Source organism: Lepidochelys kempii, chromosome 12 (genome assembly GCF_965140265.1).
Source record: "Lepidochelys kempii isolate rLepKem1 chromosome 12, rLepKem1.hap2, whole genome shotgun sequence".
Taxonomy (NCBI): domain Eukaryota; kingdom Metazoa; phylum Chordata; order Testudines; family Cheloniidae; genus Lepidochelys; species Lepidochelys kempii.
In genome coordinates, this window is record NC_133267.1 from 5,669,149 (window position 1) to 5,693,325 (window position 24,177).

Consider the following 24,177-nt stretch of genomic DNA (forward strand, 5'->3'; position numbering starts at 1 on the left):
TTTGCAACTCTAGAGGAATGTTGGATGTTTTTGTCTGAATTTCTCACTCCCAGCCCAGCGCTGCAGGCTCTCTCAGCGGCTCTTGTCCATTTTCCCAGTGGGTATTATGTTTCTTGGATGGCACCAGCTCAGCTGCAGCCTCTGACGGGAGGAAGCTGGGGTGTATTGGATCTTGGGTACCCTCTAAGTGGCAAATGACTCCTGGCATAGACCGGAGACACACTGTGATTGGAGCAGAGAAGGGCTGCTGTGTTAGGATGCTTCTCCGGACGTTACTTTGGGAAGCCCATTGCCAGTTTTACAATCCCACAGAAACTTTGTAAACATGCATGAATCATACCATGCCATGTGACCATGGAAGGCAGAGATTTGCTCTGTCGCCACCAGATAATTTTGGCTTTGGAGGAATTCCTGGCTCCTTTCAATCTTCCGTTTCACACTGCTTTGCGTCCAGTTTGCTCACTGAACTACAGAGTGGGAAGCTAGTGAATTATTCTAAGATTGCTGAGCTTTTGTTTTTTCCTTCACCTTGTGATTGGATTGCACGTACCTCCCCTGTGCATGTAGAGGTTCAGGCTGTCATAGAGAGCTGGGATCTCTTGTTAGCCCTGCTGGAAAGTGGATCAATAGAAAGACGTTCACCGTACTTGTTCCCCTCCCCTCGTAGGGTGTGCCTGAACTGCAACAAAAAAAGGTGTGTTCTTGACTCCGGTTAGCCAATGATCAATGATCAGTAACAGATTTAAAGGTGGCAATTCTGCAACAGAAAAGCTTCAAAAACAGACTCCAGTGAGAAACTGCTGAGCTTGAATTAATATGCAAACTAGATCCCGTTAACTTGGGTTTGAATAGAGACTGGGAGTGGCTGGGTCAGTACACATATTGAATCTATTTCCCCATGTTAAGTTTCCTCACACCCTCTTGTCAACTGTCTAAATGGTCATCTTGATTATCACTACAAAAGTTTGTTTTCTCCTGCTGATAATAGCTCATCTTAACTAATTAGCCTCTTACGCCACCTTTTCATGTTCTCTGTATGAATATATATATATATCTTCTTACTATGTGTTCCATTCTATGCATCCGATGAAGTGAGCTGTAGCCCACGGAAGCTTATGCTCAAATAAATTAGTTAGTCTGTAAGGTGCCACAAGTACTCCTGTTCTTTTTGCGGATACAGACTAACATGGCTGCTACTCTGAAACCAATGACTGTTAGCCAGGATGGGCAGGGATGGTGTCCCTAGCCTCTGTTTGCCAGAAGCTGGGAATGGACGACAGGGGAAGGATCACTTGATGATTCCCTGTTCTGTTCATTCCCTCTGAAGCACCTGGCATTGGCCATTGTTGGAAGACAGGATACAGGGCTAGACAGATCTTTGGTCTGACCCAGTATGGCTGTTCTTATGTTCTAACTCAGGTTAAAATAACACTGAAGATCCAGCAACTTGGCTTTTTTCCTCCACTAACGCCTATAAGGGAAGCCTGGGGTTGAACTTGAGCTACTAACCTGAGTAAAAAGCTGAATTGCTGTGTCTTCACTCGCTGCTTTGATGCATGTTCTCTGACCTGAGCTAAGAACGTACCGTTTCTGGCAGCGTAGACGTTACACTCTTGACTCTCCGGTGCGCCTTTCTGCAGGCCGACATGTGATGCAGATGTGCTTTTTTCTTCTCAGATTGAACTTCTCACCTCCATGAAGTCCCTCCACAAGCACATAGACAGCACACAGCTGCCACTGGAATTGGATGGAGCCTTCCCTTACTGCCATCAGGACTGGCTAAGCTTTCGCATGGTGAGTGAGGTGTGCCACAGTCTTTACGCTGGCTGCTTCTAGGATTATGGCCAGATTTCCCATACACCAGAGAGGAGAAACATTGTATAATTAACTGGGTTAGTGCAAGGTATAGCAGCAAATAAATATGAAATTTACAAATGATGGGAGATGTGAAGTTCTGGTTACCCTGATAGCCATGTCTCACCTACATTGTGCATGTATGTCTTACCATGCTCATGTTAGTGTTTATAGATGTGCCAAGTGGCCAGACCACGGCCTGACCCTGATAGTAGGGACCAGGATCATTGCAGCCCTCTCCCGGGTGGGGAGACAGACTCCTTCCTTCTTGTACACTCCCAGGTCTCCAAGGCAGGGACTCTGTTAAAGTTTGTCTCTTCATCAGTGATCAGAATAATGTTGCCACTTAACAAATAATAATTACAATAATAAACATTCCAAAGTTATCAGAGTTGGTTAGAATTCTGTTATCTTGGAGCCAGATTTCCTGGAATACATAAAAAACTCCCCACTGAAGACTATGCTTCTGGCACGCGTAAAGCTTTACAACACAGGTGCTGGAGTTCTTGGATGAGCTAAGAACACCCCTGTCCTCCAGCAGTGATGACTAACAGATTTTACCAAACTTGCCACCACATTCTACTCCAGGAGGCCAGCAGGGAGCTTCAATTCCTTTGTGCCACACACTTCAGGGTATTCCTGTATCAATAAGAGCCACATTTTTAGCAGTACTGCTATGTGTGATTTGACATGTTCGGGTATGGGGGGTTCATTTCCTCTGTGACTCCCCGCAAGGATCATCTGCAGCATGCACAAACCGGCAGTGTTTCCATTTGTGTTTGATTTGCCTAACTTTGTTTGGGACAGCACCAATTTTATGGCTTCTGCTTCCAAGGGATTCAGCCTTTTTTCTGCCCTGACGTTGTTACTGGGCAGGGCACAATGTAACAATGCCGAAATGCTGAGCTGTCTGTCAAGATGTCACAGATGAAATTGCTGTGCCTCTGATGGCAAATTGAGGTTGTCTCTCTTAATTTCAACTTGCTTCAAATATAAGACGATCAGAAACATAATTATTAAAGTTCTCTTCCCTACCCATATCGAATCATGAAATCATGGAACTGTAGGGATGGAAGGGTCCTCGAGAGGTCGTCTGGTTCTGCCCTCTGCTCAGAGGCTGGGCCAATTAAACCTAGACCATCCCTGGCAGGTGTTTGTCTAACCTGTTCTTAAAACCGCCAAGAATGGGAATTCCATAGCCTCCCTTGGAAGCCTGTTCCAGAGCGTAACTACCCTGAAAGTTAGAAAGTTTTTTCTAGTTTCTAATCTAAATCTGCCTTTCTGCAGATTAAACCCATTGCGTCTTGTCCTACCTTGTCCTACCTTCCGTAGTGGAGAACAATTGATCACCGTCCTCTTTTCCTAATAGCCCTTAGCAGATTTGGAGGCTGTTACCAGATCCGTCCTCGGTCTTCTTTCCTCAAGACTAAACATGCCCAGGTTTTTTTACCCTTTCCTCAGAGGTCAGGTTTTCTGAACCTTTTCTCATTTTTGTTACTCTCCTCTGGACTCTCTCCAATTTGTACGTGTCTTTCTTTAGGCATGGTGCCCAGAATTGGACACAGTACTCCAGCTGAGGCCTCACCAGTGCCAAGTAGTATCATACAATTATCTTCTAGGTCTTACATACAACACTCCTCTTCATATATCCCAGAATGATGTTAACCTTTTTTTTGCAACTGCATACTGAATTTGCGATCCACAATAACCCCCAGAACCTTTACAGCCCTGCTACCACCTAGCCACTTGCTCCCCACTTTGTGGTTGTGCTTTTGATTTTTTTCCTTCCTGAGTGCAGAATTGTGCACTTGACTTTATTGAATTTCATCCTGTGCTTTCAGACCAGTTCTCTAAATTGTCAAGGTTGTTTTGAATTCTAATGCTGACCTCCAGAGTTCGCTCCCAGGTTGTCTTCATCTGCAGGTTTGATAGAGATACTTTCCACTCCATTATCCCAGTCGTTAGTGAAAATATTGAATAGTTCTGGACCCAGGGCTGACCCCTGCAGGATCCCACTAGATTCACCCTCCCAGTTTGACAGTGTGCCGTTGTAAACTACTCTTTGAGTACAGTCTTTATCAGTCGTGTTCCCACATGGTAGTAATTTCTTGTAGAACAGATTTCCCTAGTTTCATTATGAAAATGCCGTGTGGGACTATGTCAAAAGCCTTAACCAAAGTATTAGGGGGTAGCCGTGTTAGTCTGTATCCACAAAAACAATGAGGAGTCTGGTGGCACCTTAAAGACTAGCAGATTTAGTTGGGCATAAGCTTTCGTGGGTAAAAAACCCACTTCTTCAGATGCATGGAGTGAAAATTACAGACCAAAATATTAAACACCTCAGCCTTCTTGATTTTTATCAGCTATTAGTTCTTCTTCTCTGCTATGGAGAGGACCTTCACTTTCCTTTGTATTTCTCTTGCTCCTAATGTATTTAAATAACCTTTTCTTATTGCCTTTTATTTCCCTTAATGAATGTAACTCATTTTGTGCCTTGGCCGTTCTGATTTTGTCCCTACATGTTTGTGCTATTCTTTGTACTCCACCTTAGAAACTTGTCCATGTTTCCACTTTTTGTAGGATTCCTTTTTGATTTTCAGGTCATTAAAGAACACCTGATGGAGCCATATTGGCCTCTTGCTATTCTTCCTGTTCTTTGCATTGGGATAGTTTGCTGTTGTGCCTTTATTTTAGTCTCCCTGAGAAATTTCCAGCTCTCTTGAACTTCTTTATGGTTCAGATTTTCTTCCCATAGGACCTTTCCTACCAGATCTCTGAGTTTGTTAGTCTGGTTTTTTTAAGTCCATTGTCCTTATTCTGCTGCTCTCACTCCTTCTTTTCCTTAGAATTATGAAATCTATTATTTCATGGTCACTTTCATTCAAATTGTCTTCTACCTTCAGATTCACAACCAATTCCTCCCTGTTAGAAGTAAGTCTAAAATAGTTATCTCCCTCATTATCTCCTCCACCTTCTGAAACAGAAAGTTGTCCCCAGTATGTTCCAAGAACGTATTGGGCATGAGAGACGGTGGGGAATAGCTAGGGAAATATATGGAAATAAAATGAAAGAATCTGGGGAAGAATATTGGAGTCCAGGGCCACCTCTTCTTTCACATTTCTTACATTTTCAAGTCAATATCTTTCCCAAAGCTGTAGCTGAGGGGGGAGTTCATACAGGAATTTGACGGCACAGCTGCTAATCGATGCACTGAATGTGACCATGACCCAAGTGATAAATGTCTGTAGCTCTGCAACCACATGCCAAACACTATTTATTTAACATCTCTGATGAGCTCACCTGCATCCTGCTTACTAATCCGTCTCCAGCGGCGCTGCTCACAACATTCCAAACCTGGGAGCAGCTTCAAACAGCTCCTCTTATTTAAAAAATATAAGAACCTACTTGTGAATGTGTAATTTGCCCCCAAATTTCACTGGTTATAGGCTGACGACAAAAGTATTCTGACCTGGATCAATGACACTTTTAAGGGGCGATATCTCATGAACCACCATTGTCCCAGAGGAGAGCTGAGAATGCAAGTTTTCTATGGTATAAATCGTTTGTATCTAGTTCTGGAGGTTTGCCAGGTGTCAGGCCTTAAAATTGTACCACCCTGATGTGTAGAATAGCTAACTTAGGTCATGCATACAAGTCTTAAATGTGTATTCTATTTTTTCTATCACTCCAGGGTCAATACATTATAACTGAGGCAATTTAGATTTACCAGTGGAAGGATATGAAAACTATTCTTTCTGAAAAAAATACAGATCTTAAAAGAATGTTACAGAATCCCTCTTCTCTAAACCGTGGCACAAACAAAATCCATAATAGCTTGGGGTGGGAATAAATTAGGTTTGTATTAGACCTTCCATGGGATGACCTATTTAAACTCCTGGTTTGGTCACTTGTGGCTAATGCAGCCGTCCCAGACTCAAGCCATGAAAAGCTTAATACCTCACTTGTATGCGGTGTTGTTGTAGCCATGTTTGTGCCAGGACATTAGAGAGACAAGGTGGCTGAGGTAATATCTTCTGTTGGATCAACTTCTGTTGGTGATAGAGACAAGCTTTCGAGCTTACACAGAGCTCTTCAGGTCTGACCTGAAGATATTACCACACCCACCTTTTCTCTCTAATACCACACTGTCTCCGGTCCCATTCGAACACCCCGTCTTGACTACCCACTGGACTGCTGTGAGGGAACCCAAGCCTCTGGATCCCTGGGTGTTTTAAACTCTGGAGCCTAAATGGAGCCCAACTACTGCCCCAGTCTTTGGGGTCCATAGGCACAGCCTCAGGGTGCAGACACTGTATCTGTCACCTCACACTGAGAACTTGCTGCCCAACCCCTTGGCTCACAGCTGACCCTTCAGACTCCCCCGTAGTTTAGCACACCCAAGGGGTGAGCCTCCTGGGTTACAGCTGAAATTTTGCAGGAGGCATGAGACATATAACACACAGAGAGACTTTTCACCGGAGTCTAGCATCATTGCTCTTTTATTTGACAGTTAAAGCACAAGCAGTACGGCTCATATACAGCACAACCAACCCTAACTGCAATGCCCCTCAATAGCTCACTCTTCTCTGGGGAGTCCTGGGGGACCGCTGGTATTCAGGAAGGCAGGCAGGGTCCCCTGACTCATGAGGACTGTACCTGTTGGGTTGCTTCTTCCTCTCGGAGTCTTTCAGCCCAGCTTTCCATGATCCAACAGTTTTCATAAGAGCAACTTTGTCGTATTAACCAAAATTCATAAGTTTTGCAGACAGAGCCCTGAACCCATCAAACACCATGACATCGGTCCACTCTAGATTTCCACCCACATCTTTCTACCAGTCCCGATAGCTCCATGCAAGCTGCTGTTTCTGTTCTGTCCTGAAGAAAACCGTGCTGACAGTAACCTCTGCCTTGTTCCTTTCCCCATCAGAAACTGGAGCATTTGCTACAAGGATGTCAGGGCGCTTGTGCTTTCCTGCAGGGGGCCATTCAGAGGATGGAGTCTTGTAGATTACCAGAAAAGGCTGAGGTAAGTGTTGTCTTCTAGTGCCAGACACAGGCACAAAGAGCAGGATGCTAGACAGGGGCTGCCAGGCTGAAATTTTAATGCTATAATGGCAGCTCACGCTAAATGCGGCATTTTTAATTTTTTTTTTAATACTCAAATTCTCAGTAAATTAGGTAGAGCAAAGATTTTAAAGTTAAACCTGGTGTCCAAATGGCTAAGTGTTTGTATGGAGATTGGGAAGATGGGACTTCATATCTGGATTAGAGAAAAATGGATTAAAATGAGCGATTAAATTTACCATCAAAGTTAAGCCACATTGTCATAGGTCAGCTCTCTGCGTCCTGGGCCTAATCCAAGGCCCCTCCCACTCTAGCAGTGAGCTGGCTATTGTAATGTTTGTTCTGGGGCTCAGATTTCTAAGAGAACAAGAAGTAAAGAAAAGATATGGGTGAGGCTAGAGGCACATAGAGACAAAATTAAGCGTTGTGAAAAGGAAATGCAAAAAACGCTAAGGTCCGCATATTGCCATGGAAGAGGACCTGGAAGGAAGAGGGAAACTCAGCAGTGGAGCATTATGAAGGCTTTTACAGGGTTCATTTCTAGTTTTCTTTCCATTCCTCTCTGGATGCACTTTTGCTTAAAAGCTCATACTTATTGTTCTTTTCCCTGTTTATAATAAGCAGACCCAGTATGGTGTCTGGCCATGAGTTGCTTGGTATAACTCCCATCTATGTAACCTTGTCGTTGTTCTCCTGTCCCAGTGCTGGGGGAGGTTTCCACTTAATCAGCTGTGTGGTGATATGTCAGTGTGATTTACAATGGGATTTCTAGCTGTTAAGGAAAGAGACATTTGAGTAAAGTGAGTCTCTGATGACCATTTTCATGTCCAAAGAGAGTACTGATTTGTTTGAAATAATAAGTGCCTTGGTGCTGTCATTATTGGAAACCCCTCAGGGGAGGGCATTGTTCTGAGGGATGTCATCTCATTGATCTTTCTGAAGAGCCTGCTGCCAGACCAGAGGAAAGGAGATAACTGATGAGATACTGATTTCAGTGGGAAAGAAAGCAGTGCTGTACAGTCCATATCCTTTCCAGTCTGTTCCTTGAAGGACAGAGAGAGGGGGCGGCAGGGGCAGGGGGTATGATAAAAGGAAGGCAAGGAGAACAGGACAAATTGTTCTCTCTGTAGTTACCATTAAATAGCTTAGAAATTCAATTAACCATGCCAGTCAAATGTAAGCTAGTTCAGAGTGAGGAAAGATCAGGCCTTGCTAGAAGGCAAATGTGAAACAAAGAGCCTTTAATTACAGCACTGTGCCTGTCACTTGTTCCCAAGATTTATTGTCATGGCGGTTGACATCTAAAACTACAAAATCCTTCCTAAGAGACAGCCTTTTCTAAATCCTGTTTGTACAAGAGCTTGTGGGGTTTGAGGGTGTTAAAATGGACTCTCTGAAAAAATCTCCCTCTTTCTCTCGAGTGTAATTCTGCAGCTGTAGAAAGCCTTACATCAGTACGACTCTGCAACAATAGCTTTCTGTTACTAAGCCCAAAATGTATTTTCAAGGTACGCTTGAGTTATACCAATCTATGTAACCTTGTCATTGTGCAAGCAGCTAAAATTTATTGCCATTCATCCTGTCCTCCAGCAGAGAGTGTGAAAGATGCTGTACCAGATTTTTCTTCCTCCTGCATGCACATCCACCAACACCATGTGCCATCAGAGTGAAAGCTGTTGCCAGTACTTGAGGTGCAATGAGGTCCATCACTTGGAGATGAATGGCTATCACGCAATGGCTTCGGGTAGCAAAATGAGGATGAGCTGGAAGGCTTCTCTTTCTAGAGCCAAATCAATCAAATGAACACTGAGAGCAAAACACCGCTATCACACTGTTCTTGGCAGCCTGGACAGACAGGCTGTGGACTGAAAGGGCAATGGGGACTGAATTTCCCCCTCTAGCACTTAGAGAGGAGGCTTTTCAAGGGTAGGGTTGAGATGTACCATTGGGGCAAGGTGTGTTTTCTTTGTTCTGCTGATGCCTGTACATTGTACAGCTAAATAACTGTATTTGCTTTGCTCTTCTGACTCCTCAGGAGGCCAGTGTTTTGTTGAGGAATTATAGGCAATTAATGAAGAACGTCCTTGATGACACGCGGCTGGTTAAACTGCAGCTGGAGGGCGGAGCTCTTCTGGCTCGGCTGAGGAAGGAGGAGTCCTGTGTCACTGTCACCGAGGACTACAGGTGAGTCCATAGGAACGCAGGGAAGAAGGAGAGGGAGTCAAACAAAGGCAGACAGAGACTGTTTGTGGGGAAAGATTAAAAAGCTTTCCAAGCAAAAAGTCCCCGGGCAATAGCAGCTTTCCTGCTTCGATGGCTCTTTGGGGAAAACAGCAGAAATGAAGAATGTGATGAATATGCTTTTTCCTGATTTTTTTTCAAATACCAAGAACTGTCTTGTCTCTTTAAAATTCCTACTGACCTGCAGGGTAGGTTCCTCTAGTTAATGCTGAGCTCCATTTTAAAACCAGACCCTTTCCTGTGAAGGGGTGGACTGCTCCTGCCCAGAATTATGCTTGGATTTCATCTGCATACCATCAATTTCTTACAAAATTGTCTTAAGTGGTGATACCAGCAGTGTTTATATGTTAAATTAATACAGCTTCAATATGTAACAAACAGCTTCTTTCACCGAGAGAGATTTTCTGGCCTGTACACGATGGGATATTTTCTGATGCGCTGAGGTCTGGTCTCCTTGGCTGTAGGTGCAGTTTGCACCCATAAATGATGTTCCTTGCATCTGTGCATCATGAAATCAATTGTGGCACAAATGTTAGTAGTTGCAGTTCTCTCAGATTTGCACGTAACTGTACTTGGCACAGTAGGGAAATATACCTGGCATGGCATTATTATTGTTTACTAGTAGCTGAAAGTCTGGGCTGTGGCCCCGTGTATGGCAGTTGGGCCAAGTAATCCTGTCTGTGCAGTCTCCCTCATACAACTAGGGAAATTGTGGCATGCAGATTAGCTGCAGAGTAAGGGTTGACATTGGTTGAGTTGCCTCTGATGTCGCAGTGGTCTAGGACTCTTGGCATGGCATAGATTCATGCCCTACTACAGCTGTACACCACACAGGGGTAATTCGTAAAGTCAAGATGGCTGACACCTTAAAAATGGGATGGTAACAGGCCATGAATCCCAGTGATGACACAACCTGGTGATATTCTGAAGGAAAAGCGCTCCAAACAGGGCTGTTTTCATACTTTACATTGACTGTACAGACATTCTAGGCTTCAGAGTGACAGTCCTGGAAACTTATTATATAGATTATCTGTGTTACTGTCTTACCTAAGAGCCCAAGTCATGGACCAGGACTCTGTTGTGCTAGACACTGTACAAACACAGAACAAAGGGATGCTTCCTGCCCCCAAGAATTTACAATTAAACTAAAAGACAAGAGAAAACAGCTAGATACAGACAAGACCGATAGGGGAGGAAACAATGAGACAATACTAACCAAGTGTTTTGTAGGCATCATAACAAACGAGAGTTTTAAAGATGTTAATGAGTTAGTTATGTGGATGTTTATGAGTGCTCCTCCCAGGTGTGAAGAGCAGCATAGGAGAAAGCATGAAGGTACTTTTTTGAACATCTAACAAGTGGACTGTGGAGGCTGATATCATGGGCCAACTGGAGGCAGGAATCAAGTTACTTGGGCATCATTGGTTTTTGTAAAGGGAAATCAGGCCTCACCAATCAGAATTCTTTAAGGGGATCGACAAACGTGAACAAGGGTGATTCAGTGGATACAGTGTATTTGGACTTTCAGAAAGCCTTTGAGAAAGTCCCTCCCCAAAGGCTCATAAGCAAAGTAAGCAGTCATGGGATAAGAGGGAGGCTCCTCTCATGGATCAGTAACTGGTTAAAAGATAGGAAACAAAGGGTAGGAATAAATGACCAGTTTTCACAGTGGAGAGAGGTAAATAGTGATGTCCCTCTAGAGTCTGTACAGGACCAGTGCTGGTCAACATATTCTGGAAAAAGGTGTAAACAGTGGAGTGGCAAAATTTGCAGACAATACAAAATTACTTAAGCCAGCTAAGTTCAAAGTAGGGCTGTCAAGCAATTAAAAGAATTAATCGTGATTAATCACGCTGTTAATAATACAATACTATTTATAAAAATATTTTTGGATGTTTTCCACATTTTCAATATATTGATATCCATTACAACACAGAATACAAAGTGTACAGTGCTCACTTTATATTTATTTTTATTATAAATATTTGCACTGTAAAAAGAAAAGAAATAGTATTTTTCAATTCACCTAATACAAGTACTGTAGTGCAATCTCTTTATCATGAAAGTTGAACCTACAAATGTAGAATTATTTACAAAAAATAACTGCATTCAAAAATAAAACAATGTAAAACTTTAGAGCCTATAGCTCCACTTAGTCCTACTTCTTGTTCAGCCAATTGCTCACACAAACAAGGTTATTTACATTTGCAGTAGATAATGCTGCCCACTTCTTATTTACAATGTCACCTGAAAATGAGAACAGGCGTTCGCATGGCACTGTTGTAGCTGGCATTGCAAGATATTCACATGCCAGATGCGCTAAAGATTCATGTGTCCCTTTATGCTTCAGCCACCATTCCAGAGGACATGCGTCCATGCTGATGATGGGTTCTGCTCGATAACTGTCCAAAGCAGTGCAGACCAATGCATGTTCATTTTCATAATCTGAGTCAGCCACCAGCAGAAGGTTGATTTTCTTTTTTGGTGGTTTGGGTTCTGTAGTTTCCGCATCAGAGTGTTGTTCTTTTAAGACTGCTGAAAGCATGCCCCACACCCCATCAGATTTTGGAAGGCACTTCAGATTCTAAAACCTTGGGTCAAGTGCTGTAGCTATCTTTAGAAATCTCACATTGTTACCTTCTTTGTGTTTTGTCAAATCTGCAGTGAAAGTGTTCTTAAATCGAACATGTGCTGTGTCGTCATCCAAGACTGCCATAATACGAAATATATGGCAGAATGCGGGTAAAACTGAGCAGGAGACATACAATTCTCCCCCAAGGAGTTCAGTCACAAATGTAATTAATGCAATATTTTTGTAATGAGCATCAGCAGCATGTCCTCTGGAGTGGTGGGCAAAGCTTGAAGGGGCATACGAGTGTTTAGCATATCTGGCACATAAATACCTTGAAATGCTGGCTACAAAAGTGTCATGCGAACGCCTGTTCTCGCTTTCAAGTGACATTGTAAATAAGAAGCGGGCAACATATCTCCCATAAATGTAAACAAGCTTGTTTCTCTTAGTGATTGGCTGAACAAGAAGTAGGACTGAGTGGACCTGTAGGCTCTGAAGTTTTAAAATGTTTTGGTTTTGAGTGCAGTTATGTAACCAAAAATATCTACATTTGTAAGTTGAGCTTTCACGATAAAGAGATTGCACTACAGTACTAGTGTGAGGTGAATTGAAAAATACTTTTTCTTTTGTTCATCATTTTTAAAGTGCAAATATCTGTAATAAAAATAATGTAGTGAGTACTGTACACTTTGTATTCTCTGTATTTGAAAATGTAGAAAACCATCCAAAATATTTTATAAATTTCAATTGGTATCCTATTGTTTAAAATGCGATTTTTAATCGTGATTAATTTTTTTGAGTTAATTGCGTGAGTTAACTGCGATTAATCGACAGCCCTAGTTCAAAGCTGACTGCGAAGAGTTATAAGGGATCTCACTTGACTAGATGACAAAATGGAAGATGAAATTCGATGTTTTGCAAATGAGCTGCAGGGAAAGAGCGATGAAGAGGTCATGGATGGCTGAGATTTTTATGGAGATGGAGTAGCAAGAGAAGGGGAGCTACAGGGGCAAGAAGGGAGAAGGGTGTGAAGTTAGGAATGGTGGCATGAGAGGGACAGAGGTGGGGATGGGGACAGGGTGGGTCCTGGGAGAGAGGAGAGAGATGCCCTTGACTTGAGGGATGGGGACAGGGAGAGAGGGTGGGTTTGGAGAGAGGGCCAGGGATGGTCCTTCAGAAGTAAGGAGAAGAAGGGTGTGGGACCTATATTTGTGCTTGTGGGGGAGATTGGGGTGGAGAGGGGAAGAGGAGCGGGTAGAGCTGATGGGAGCTGTAGAGGACAGAAGGGAACAAGGAAAGGAAAATGGAGCCAATGGGAAATTTAGGGAAAAGAATATCCCATTTAAAAATTTTAATGGGGTTAGTAAAATGCTATCTGGCATATACTGGAACACATCAGACTTTAGCAAAGAAAATAAATGTGCAAACTTGTGCGGGGGGGAAAGCAAAGGGGCCTCTCTCTAAAAGCAGCATTGGATATGGATAGTTTAGCCATTTGGGAGTTCAGAGAGGGTGGGGAAAATATATTTCTCCCACAAAAAATCCTGACTACACTCACGTAGACAAAGCTATAGAGAAATGACTGATTCTGAAACTTAATGTGGGCAGAGCCCTTTTGGAGAACCAGCCGCTTTGTTTGCTTTGGAAAACAAACTGCTTTGACCGGACAAAGTTCTGTGTGCAGTGCATGCTGAGCGTGTGTAGTAGGTGTTTGTTCTGCTTGGTCAGTAAGGGTTGATCTCGTGCCTACTGAAGTCAGTGGGGCCAGATCCTCATGACAGTGCCCAGCCAGAGAAACCTGGCTTAGCATAGACATCTGTGGATGAGGGAAGACCTCCTACTCCTCCAAACCATGGAGCAGGAGTCTCAAACTCAATTTACCTTAAGGCCAGTGCCAGTCCTCAGCTCCTCCCAGCAGGCCCAAGAAGGTCACTCAAGATGGTGTTCCGAAAAGAAAACGTTTATATTGTATTTTTTATTTTGAATTTCTTAGAAATCATAAAACCGTCATACTTCTTTATACAATTCTTCGCCTGCCAGAGAGTTTGCCAGACACCTGGCAGTGCTTAAGTCCTGTCCATTTGTGGATGTTTGGCCTCAGTGACTGAGCAATTGACAACTTCAGGCTTGCAGCGAGGTGGGCATCAGAGAGCTGTGCTTGGTATTTTTGACTTGTTTATATTCATTGTGGAAAAAAGTGATGCTGCCTCCATGGCAACTCATGAGGCTGCCTCCATGGCTGACTCTGCCTGGCAACTAGTGACGGTATCCCTGTCCCTCTCCCCCAGCCAATGGGAGCTGCGGGGGCGGTGCCGGCAGCGTGGCTGCATGCGTCTCTCCGCTGCGGGCCGCAACGGGGAGGTTCTCAGGTTGCAGCTGGCCCGCGGGCCGGGGCTTTGAGACCCCTGCCGTAGTGTGGTCGCTGAAGCTACAATCCACATGGTGTGTTGGCTGAAGTAGCTGCACATGAGCGTTTATACGCTCCGTTGCAGGGCAGAGGAGCCCAGAATTCATGCAGCTCCATTCCCATCCTGTACCTGTGGACTGTTTGAACCCCACCCCTTTAAATGGGGGAACCTCACTCGTTTTTCTGCCAGGGGACCCACCACACAAGCAGGGCTCGTTTTAGCCCGTTACAGACCTCCTGCTTATTCATGCCCAGCTTGGTGAGTGCATGGATGATTTAGTGGGGGATTGGTCCTGCTTTGAGCAGGGGGTTGGACTAGATGACCTCCTGAGGTCCCTTCCAACCCTGACATTCTGTGATTCAGTGTTCTAAAAACTGGTTTGCTGATTGTACACACTCCTGGTCTTAAAACTATGGGACTAATTTTACTCAAACTGGGCTTATAGTGCCGACCCCTTTGAGACATACATTCTAATCGGGTTTGAAGAAAGTTGGTTGTTCTTTGAATAGCGTCCCTCTGGATGCTGCACTTCAGAAGTACATGCGCCTCTCAAGCCCTTGATGGGGGATTTTTTCACTAGCAGTGCCTGTTCGGCTTATGTGCCCTGTGCCTCCTTATGCAGGACACCAAGGCTACATAGGGATGTGGGGGCGAGCCACCCTCAATTCCTTCTCTGCTACCTCAGCCTGAGACAGAGCTCTAGCGTGTCCGCCTTGAGCGTGGGTTGGCTATTTCGTCATCTTATAGTTTAAGTTTTGTTAGTTGTTAGTAGTTACTTAGTAAGTGTTAGCAGTGAGAGGACAGTTTTTTCTTTTTTTGCCTCCTCTTTTTCCTTGAGGAGCCTTGTCTTCCTGGCCGGGCATGCCTGGCTCACCAGGCTTCAGACGCTGCCTCTCCTGCCAAGAGGCTATACTTGTGAGGCTATACTCTCAGCGTGTCCATTGTTTGAGGGAGTCCCACATCTCCCTCAAGTCAAGGGCAAGGAAGAACAGGAAAGTTAAGCTCAGCCTGTTAGTGATGGAGCGCTTCCTTTGACCAGCCTCTGAGTCAGCTCAGGGAACTCCACCTACATCTGTCTCTGGACAGATCCAGTGCCTCTTCCACTTTGGCTCAGGCTTCCCCTAAGAAGGGGAGGTCATTGCAGGCTTCTGAGAGGGCTCCCAAAAAGAGGAGTACAGACTATCATCTGAAGTAACCTTCTCCTAAATAGCCCAAATTCCCTGCAAGATCTAGATCTCCAAAGCCTTGACCTCTTGGTTTGCTACTGTTGAGTTGAAGGATTCCTCGTCGAGTACTGTGGGAGCTGGAAAGCCCTGGAGCTCCAGGAAAAGACATGGGTCCAATGGGGCTTCGTTACTCTCTATCCAGAACAAGGAGGGCAAGGATGAGCACCCTGGTCCCATGCCATCAGACTAAGTCCTGCTGTCAGCACCTACCCATTTGGCACCTGGGTACTGAGCAAGCAGCGGCGCCAGACTCCATTGGCACCTACTATCAACGATGCCTTCAGCTTCGGCACCAATGCCCTACTCGACACAGCAGGAGGTTAGATATGCAAGGGACCTGTTCATAGTGGATGAGTCGGAATCCCTGCTTCTCATGGAGACTGAATGCCTTTTGGTACCAAGATCTCTGTCTCCAGGCTGCTACTGTCCCCTGGCACCACAGGACTCTCCACCCTTTTCCATGGGGGCTCCCCAGTGGCCATACAGGGATCCCTGGACTGCTTACCGACAGCAATTCTCCAGACCACCAGTGCCATCTCAAAGGGAGACTAGGGTTGCTCAGTCCTCTTCTCCCCAACCAGTCCCCTGCACAGGAGGAGACATCTGAGGAACAGGGGGCAGGGTGGATAAAGAGGCCACCCCTCAAACACCCATATTATCCTTATATCCAAATGAAGTGGTTATGCCTCCACCACCTTTCATGGCCAGTGATTTTCAGCAATTTCAAGACGTCATAAAGAGGGTAGCTGACACACTCCATATTCCACAAGAAGAGGTCAGGGATTCACAACACAAGCTGTTGGATATCCGACAGTCAGCAACACCTGCCAGGGTGGCGATGCTCATCAACGAGGTGCTCCTTGGTCCAGCTAAGACTGTGAGGCAAACCCCTGCTACTCTTCCACCAACATGTAAATGACTGGATAAAAAGTATTATCTTCCCTCCTAGGGACACTGATTTCTTGTTCTCCCACCCTCCACCTAACTCCCTAGTAATGGGTACAGTAAACGAGCAGGGCAGGCAGCATTTCTCCAGATCTGCTCCACAGGATGAGGACCAAAAGAGAGTGGATCTGTTTGTTCTTCAGCAGCCCTGCAGTTCAGGATTGTGAATTATCAGGTGGTCAAGGCAAAATACAATTTCACAAACCAGAATAGATTATTGGCCTTTATTGAACACCTGCCGTAGGAACACAGGGAGCAATTCCAGTGCACCATTTCAGAGGGCCAGTTATTGGCCAGGACTGTTTTTCAAGCATCATTGGATGCTGTGGACACTGCCGCCAGGTCCATCTCAACATCGGTAGTTATGTGCAGGGCATCATGGCTCCAGCCCTTGAGGTTTCCAAAAGAAATACAGAACATCATTGAGGACCTCCCCTTCAGGAGTCATAGGCTTTTTTCGGAGACCACAGATGAGTCTTTGCATACACTGAAGGACTCCAGTGCCACTTTGTTTCCTGGGCATATACACACCTACAGATAAGAGACAGTAGGTCACAAACTTCCCAGAGATCATGTCCTTCTCAGTTCTCTGGATTCCACAGATCCCCTGATGCCCCCGCCACCAGGAAAAGACATACATTTCAGGGAAAGAGGGCCTCCCACCTGCCTTTCACAACTACGTAACCATCTTCTAAGCAGCAATATTGATGGGCTGGTCGAGGGTTTGAATTCTCTGTATCTCTGGTTTCATAGCCTCTCCCAAATGCCCATCACTTTCCCTTTGAGAACTGCCTTTCCCATTTGCAGCATGCCTGGAAGCAGATTACTACAGACAAGTGGATCATAAAGATCATTTCATAGAGCTATACCATCCATTTTGTGTGTCTCCCCCCTTCAACTCCCCTTACCCATCCCTCTTCAGGAACCCCACTCACGAGCTTGTACTAACAAGAGGTGGACTCTAGGTTCTGATTAGGAGCAATAGAGCCGATCCCTGCCCCTCACAGGGGCAAAGGATTTTACTCAAATAATGCCTCGTACCAAAGAAGGATTGAGGGTGGCGACCATTCTTAGATCTAAGATTTCTGAACAAGTTTGTAAAACCCCAGAAGTTGAGAGTGGTGACTCTGGCATCTATAATTCCTTCACTGGACAAGAGAGATTGGTTTTCCACCCTCAATCTACAAGAGGCCTATTTACATATAACGATACACCCTTTGCATAGGAAATATTTATAATTCACTATAGGCCAGGATCATTTCCCATCAGTCTCTCCTCTGCCCCAAGGTTCTCCAAGGTCCTGGAGGTAGTTGCTGCCTATCTCCAACAAGAGGCGATCCTGGTCATCCCATACCTGAACAACGGGTTACTCAAGGGCCTTTCTTACGAAGCGGTGCTGTCTTCCACCCAGACGGCCCTTGCTCTGTTCCAGAAATTGGGTCTTTAGCTAAACGTAAGGACATCCATGGTAACCCCCATAACAAAGGTATAGTTGATAGGGGCTTTTTTGAACTCATTGGCAGGCAGAGCCTACCTTTCCATAGACAGGTTCATAACCTTGTCATGTTTGGTACAGACAATTCAGGGGAGTCTTTGGACCACTATAAGGAACGTACTTCAGCTCCTGGGATACATGGCAGCTTACACTGTCATGACCAATCATGCAAGGCTATGCTTCCGCAGCTTTCAAGGCTGGCTCAGAATGACCTATTCTCTGGTCAGCAACACCATGGACGGACAGGTGACGGTTCCTCTATGAGCAAGGAACTCCCTGAATTGGTGGAAAGATCAACTCAATGTCTGTGCAGGCCTTCCCTTCTGTCACCCCTCTCCATTGCTAACTTTAACAACAGATGCATCACTGTTGGGATGCGGGGCTCATCTCAGTGCTCTCATGTCTCTGGCAGATGGACAATTCAGGAAAACAATCTCCACATGAATCTGTTGGTGCTCAGGGCTGTCAGGAACACCAGCTTCCATTTCCTACCCCTCATTGGGGCAAATCAGTCAGGGTCATGATGGACAACATGTCCTGCCTATTCTATATCAACAAACAGGGAGGAGCAAAATCCCCTTCTCTGTGGGCTGAAGCCATGAAGCAGAGCCAAATTTTGGTGGTTTACCTCCCAGGTGTTCAGAACACCACACCTGATGTTCTCAGCGGGCACTTCTCATAGGGCTACAAATGGGAGCTAGATTCTCAAGGCCTCCATAGCATGTCCCAAAGATGGGGTCTGCCAGAGGTGGATCTCTTTGCCACTTCCAGGAACAAGAAGTGCCCTCTTTTCTGCTCAAGGGGGAGTCTGGGCCACCATTCTTTGGGGGACACCTTTCTTCTGCCCTAGAAGTAGGGTCTGCTCTGTGTTTCCTCCAGTTCCACTGATACTGAGGGTGGTGAACAAAATCAGACAGGACAGGGCCAGGGTTATCCTTGTAGTACTAATCTGGCCAAGACAAGTTGGGTACCCTTACCTGCTTCATCTACGCATCCATCTACCACTAAAGCTCCTGACCACCCCTTGCATGCTTCACCCAGTCTAGGAGTTTTCCACCCCTGGACATGGTTCTGCGATGGTTCACAGGGCTAGAATCCTCCAACTCTAAGGAAGTGCGACAGGTATTACTGAATTGTAGGAAGAAGTCAAGCCATATGATTTACCTGCAGGAATGGAAGAGATTCTCCCATTCGTGCTGTCATCGCTGCTTGCTGCCTGTATCTGTGCCTCTTTCAATCATCCCGCATTATTTGCTGGATCCGAAGACATTGGAGTTATCAGTTAGGTCAGTAAGCTCCATTTGTCTGCAGTATCAGACTTTCATCTATTTCCGTATTTGCTCATCCTGTATCATCTGGTTTTGAAGTTTCTGGAAATTTCTACCCCCAGACTAGAGACCCACCCCAAGCGGGGATCTCAACCTGGTATTCAGTTACCTTATGAAACATCCATTCACACCTACAGCAACCTGTTCTCTACTCCATTTATCTGTGAAGTTGACCTTTTAGTAGTCATCACGTCGGCCCACAGAATTGGGGAGATCGGTGATGTGATGGCAGATTCCCCCAACCCCCCACACTGTATTTTTCAAGGATAAGGTTTCTTTACACCCACACCCCACAATCTTAGCTAAGGTTCTTTCGGAGTTCCACCTTAACCAATCTGTTCATCTACCAGTGTTTTTCCTGAAGCCACACAACTCTTTGTTGGAGTCCCGTTTGCATACCCTCCGTGTTAGAAGGGCTCTGGCCTCCTACTTGGGTAGGACCAAGCAATTTTGAAGGTCAGCCAGATTGTTCATCTCCTTCGCAGATAGATCCCAGGGATCCATGATTTCTGCTCAGACTGTGGATAGTCTATCGATAGGATACCCGCCCTTCCTTCCCCTCTGCTTTGGGCTGTTCTCTGTGGAGACATTTGGGTAGAAAAGAAAGCGAGGTCAGTTCACCCGGGCATCCCTGTGTAGCTTCAGTGTCTGGCACTAGAAGGCAAAGGGCACATGTGCAGGCTGAACGGGCACTGCTAGCCGAAAAACCTCTAACGAAGGGCATGAGAGGCACATGTGCACCTGAAGCGGAGCACCCATAGTGGGGCACAGGTCAAAAGACTGCAGTGATTGCGTAAGGTCAGTAACCTCTACTTATGCCTGTTTGACCTTTAGAACTAGTAGGGAAGTAGCTGCAGATTTATACTGGGGCAAAATAGCAGAATTTGGCTCTGTGACCTATAGAGACTCACAGGCAGGGGCACTCTTGTGACATCCTTAACTTTTGCATTTCCTAACTTTTGGGTGTGGATTGTACAATTTTATCAGTCATTAGACAATTGTTTTATTTAAAAGGACTTGAAATCTAATTTTTTACAAGAGAGTTAAACACAGTTTTACATTTTACTCTCGGGTCCCCCTGCCAATATTTTGTCACTTGAGTCACACTTTCCTGTTATTTAAAATTCTGTTCTGTCTCCCGTTGCGGTGTGGAAGCCTGACATAACAGGGGAATGTGACTCACTGCAATTGGCTGGTGCTGGGAGGTAATGAGACCGACTGTGCACAAGGTGTAATCAAAGACACAAAGTAATCAAACAGAAACAATGGAGGAAATGATAGATTTCTCTAATCTGTCTTGGTGATAGTCAATACTTGTATTCATAGTAGCTAAACCATGTCAGACTGCAGTGTGGCTTTTCAGTTGACTGTGTCACTTTGATAACGTTCATTGATAAGGCATAGAAAGGACTGATACAGATTATAATCATTCTCATTTGGATGCCGTGAGTGAAAGGCCAGCTCCGTCCTTGTCCAGGGCTTGTACTAAACCACACTAAGCAAAACTCTTACGAAGGATAACCTCAGTACACTTGCGGGCTCTGAAGGCCTAATTTCCCTTGCTAGCTCGTGGCTTAACGTGACAGAAAATTCAAGGTCTAAAGTGGGACTACAAAGCAAAACAAACCCAGTGGAAAACATTTAATTAATGCCTTCTTTCAGGTTAATGACCTATGCACTAAAATATGCAGGAGCCCACATCAGTGGCCTGGAAAGGAAGCAGGCTTGTACTCCCTGTAGTGGGGTATTATCTGACAAACACCTTTTGGAAATACATTGCAAAAAAAACCTCACTTCAGTCATTCTTTAGTCATGAGACATCCCGCACCCTGCCCCACCTGTTAGTTTTGGCTCCCTTCCCTCCTCCCCACCACTCTAGCATGCACATTTATGGTTCCATGCTTTCCATGGCACATAGAGCAATCTCCCTGCATGTGACAGCTGGGGACCTGACCTGGGGCATTCTAACTAAGTTTCTAAACCTGAAGGAAAGGAGTACTTGTGGCACCTTAGAGACTAACCAATTTATTTGAGCATGAGCTTTCGTGAGCTACAGCTCACTTCATCAGATGTTTACCGTGGAAACTGCAGCAGACTTTATACCTGAAAGTAAACCTGAAGGGTAAGTGGCTTGTCCCAGAAATTGAGAACGACACTATCAGTGTAAGAGATATTGTTACCTGAGAAGAGCATGGTGTGGCGTGTAAATCTGTGTCAGACAAAATCTTGAAGTTTCACCTAGGCCTATAGACAACTGCAGTGTAGATGTCTGTTGGTACCCTCACTGGATGTTCCCCAGCTGCCTTGTACTCTAATCCACTGTAATAGCCGGACTCACGCGGCGGCGCCTCCTGCTGGTCATCCTTGGGAATTAGCTCGTCAGCCTCTGGAGCGCCTCTGCCATCTGGTGATCCGCCTTACCGCCAGCCCCAGTCCCTAGTGCCTCCCCCCCACTGGGGTGCTGCACCCTGGCAGTAAACCCCAACAATCCCTGAGGGTCTCCCCTCCCTGGGAAACTCCACCCCCCACCTCACCTCAGTCTTGGCTACTGCCAGTCATCGCTTAGCCCCTCTCCCCAGGGCAGACTGCAGTGTATCAGCCACTCATCACAGGCGAAGGGGTTTGGACCTGCTGCCTCTGTCTACCCGTGGGCTGCCCCCTTACAGCCCCAGTACCTAATAGGCCCTAATCTAGGCCTCGCAGCTGGGGGTTTCCAGGCCGGAGCTCCCCTGGCCTTTCCCCCTCAGCCCTGCTCCAATCTAGGTATTCCCTCGGATCCCTGCAGCCAGGCCCTTCCCTCTCTGCATGCAGAGAGAAACTCTGGCTAAGCTTCAGCCTAGCAGCCCCTTTATAGGCCCAGCTGCGGCCATTTCCCCAATCAGCCTAGCTTCTCTTGCCCTCAGCCCTGGCTCTCTCCCAGGGCTGGCTTTTAAGCCCCACAGGGCAGGAGCGGGTAACCACCCCGCTACATCCACCCTTAGCATAGTACAGATCAAGAGCCAAAGCTATCTGCTCTCTTCACTTTTTAGTGTACATGGAGCCCCTAAACCTGCTTTTCCTCCTGCCCCAATAATATCCATGTGTAGAAGATGGTCTTCGTCAATCAGGCGCAGATCAAATTAGGGAAATGAAGAGATTCCTGTCCCAGTCCAGCCTATGGGGGAATCTTGTCTAATAATGATCTTGCAGCCCCAAAAAGTGACCCCTGAGCGCTGAGCCTGGCAGCACCCACTTGGGATCTTCCACAGCCCTCCGTGACATGGTAGCCAGCTCGTAATTTCTGCTGACTAGAGTCCTTGGGGGGCAATGTTTTCAGCTGCAAGTACCGTACATCTGTGTTTGTAACCAAGATTTCAGCTTACTGTACTTGGCATACTAAATTCAGGGTCATTAGCGTGGACAATGGAAGCCTTCAGGTTCTACTGTGCAGATCCTTTGGTGCAGTAGCTTTGGCATGGCTGGTGTTGAAATGCAAATCTAGGAATCTCAGCTAGTCTTGCTGTTGCCATTAGACAAAGAGCAGACAAATAATGTAGATAAATAATAGCAGCATAAAAATTATGGACTCTGCCTGCAATAGCGGACACTGCTACTGCCCGTGAAATTCCTCAGTGCCATTTCAAACAGTAAATGAACTCCTCTGGCAGGTAAATTATATGTATTTAAGAGGCGTTTTATTTTGCATACCAGCTCAGAGCAAACTCATTGCGACACTAGTTTTGGTAAATATTCTAGTTCACTGCTTAGTTTGTGGGGGATTTAGACACCTACTCTGTAGACTCTCATCTTAAGCACTGACAAGCCAGCTGAGGTGAGGCAGCATCCATGTGAGTCCTTATGAAAGAGTGTGATCTGGGTGCTGCGGGGTGAGTGGAGGCGAGTCACTAAAACCTGGTCTCGAGCTCAACATTTCTCACCATTGCACGTCCATTATTGCAGCTACAGCTGTGTAGAAAAACTGGGAGCTCTCACAGAGACGAGGTGCCCAGTGGCTGCTGATCTTTTAATCACCATGTCATTGACATGTGCTCTGTGTCCATTTAGTCTAGCACCAGAGATCCCAAACTTTTTCGTACTGCGGCTTCCTTACAAATCTTTTAAAACTTGCTGGCTCCCCAGAGCCAAATATCTTCTTCTTCTTCTTTTTTTTAAAACCAACTGAGTACATTAGATTGAAGAGGGTTACCAGAGTTTGGATGGTTTTGTGACTCTATTCAACCACATATGGTTTAATTATATAATCTGATCTAATTTGGGATTTTAAAGCTATCATTTGAAAATATCAAATTTTTTGGTATGTTCCGATTCAGCCTAAAATTTCAGTGAGAAGAGTGGGCCTGTTAAGTAGAAGTTCTTCAGCTATTGTACTTGCTTTGACTACTGTCACATAACACAGACGCTGAGCCATGTTGGCCAGCCTGTGGCAGCTTCATGCTGCGGTGCAAAATATTGACTCTTCTTAACTTGTTCTGTCAGTTGGTCCTGCATGTTTTCTGTAATGTCATCAGTGTATTGACAGGTGGCATTCTTTGACATAGGAATAGTTTTCAGTGCCATGGCTGATCCCCGTCCTAATTCTATATATGTCTATTGCTACTGGAAGTAGAAGGGTCTCCTCTGGTGTGTGCTGGGTTGCATTTTCCAATGTGCATGGCCACAACATAAGATACTTCTAAGGCTTTTTGAGGAACAGTTTTCTTCTTTAGCAACAGTCTCTCTAAATTTTCTATACACTGAGTGAGATACAAATGCCACTGAGCACTCTATTTTTGTCCTTGGGCAAGCTTACACTTTTTTTTTTAAGTCTTCTTACACTGAACTAACTTGCTGCTGTGTTGCTACAACTGTGTATATTCACGGAGAGGAAAATATCTGGATTTATAGTACAGCACACTAAACCTGCAAAGGTGACCAGACTAAACTGAGAATCTTGTAATACTTTAATTATACTAAATAAAGTATAAACTAAATAAAGAAAAATGACCGGAGGCGCTAATTTATCAGTGCAGTAAATATTCTATATACATTCTTAGAATTACATCAA

The 24,177-nt window shown here is 45.2% G+C and overlaps 1 protein-coding gene across 5 annotated transcripts in view; it reads left to right on the top strand.

Annotated features, from left to right (window-relative positions):
• PLEKHG4 (pleckstrin homology and RhoGEF domain containing G4) overlaps positions 1 to 24,177 on the top strand; it is a 171,011-nt gene that overhangs the window by 70,242 nt on the left and 76,592 nt on the right. For all 5 annotated transcript variants that reach the window (XM_073307290.1, XM_073307293.1, XM_073307294.1 and 2 more), the window contains exons 8-10: positions 1,678 to 1,794; positions 6,782 to 6,880; positions 8,954 to 9,102. In XM_073307290.1, the coding sequence (XP_073163391.1) occupies positions 1,678 to 1,794; positions 6,782 to 6,880; positions 8,954 to 9,102 (365 nt within the window). The remainder of the gene's footprint in view (positions 1 to 1,677; positions 1,795 to 6,781; positions 6,881 to 8,953; positions 9,103 to 24,177) is intronic.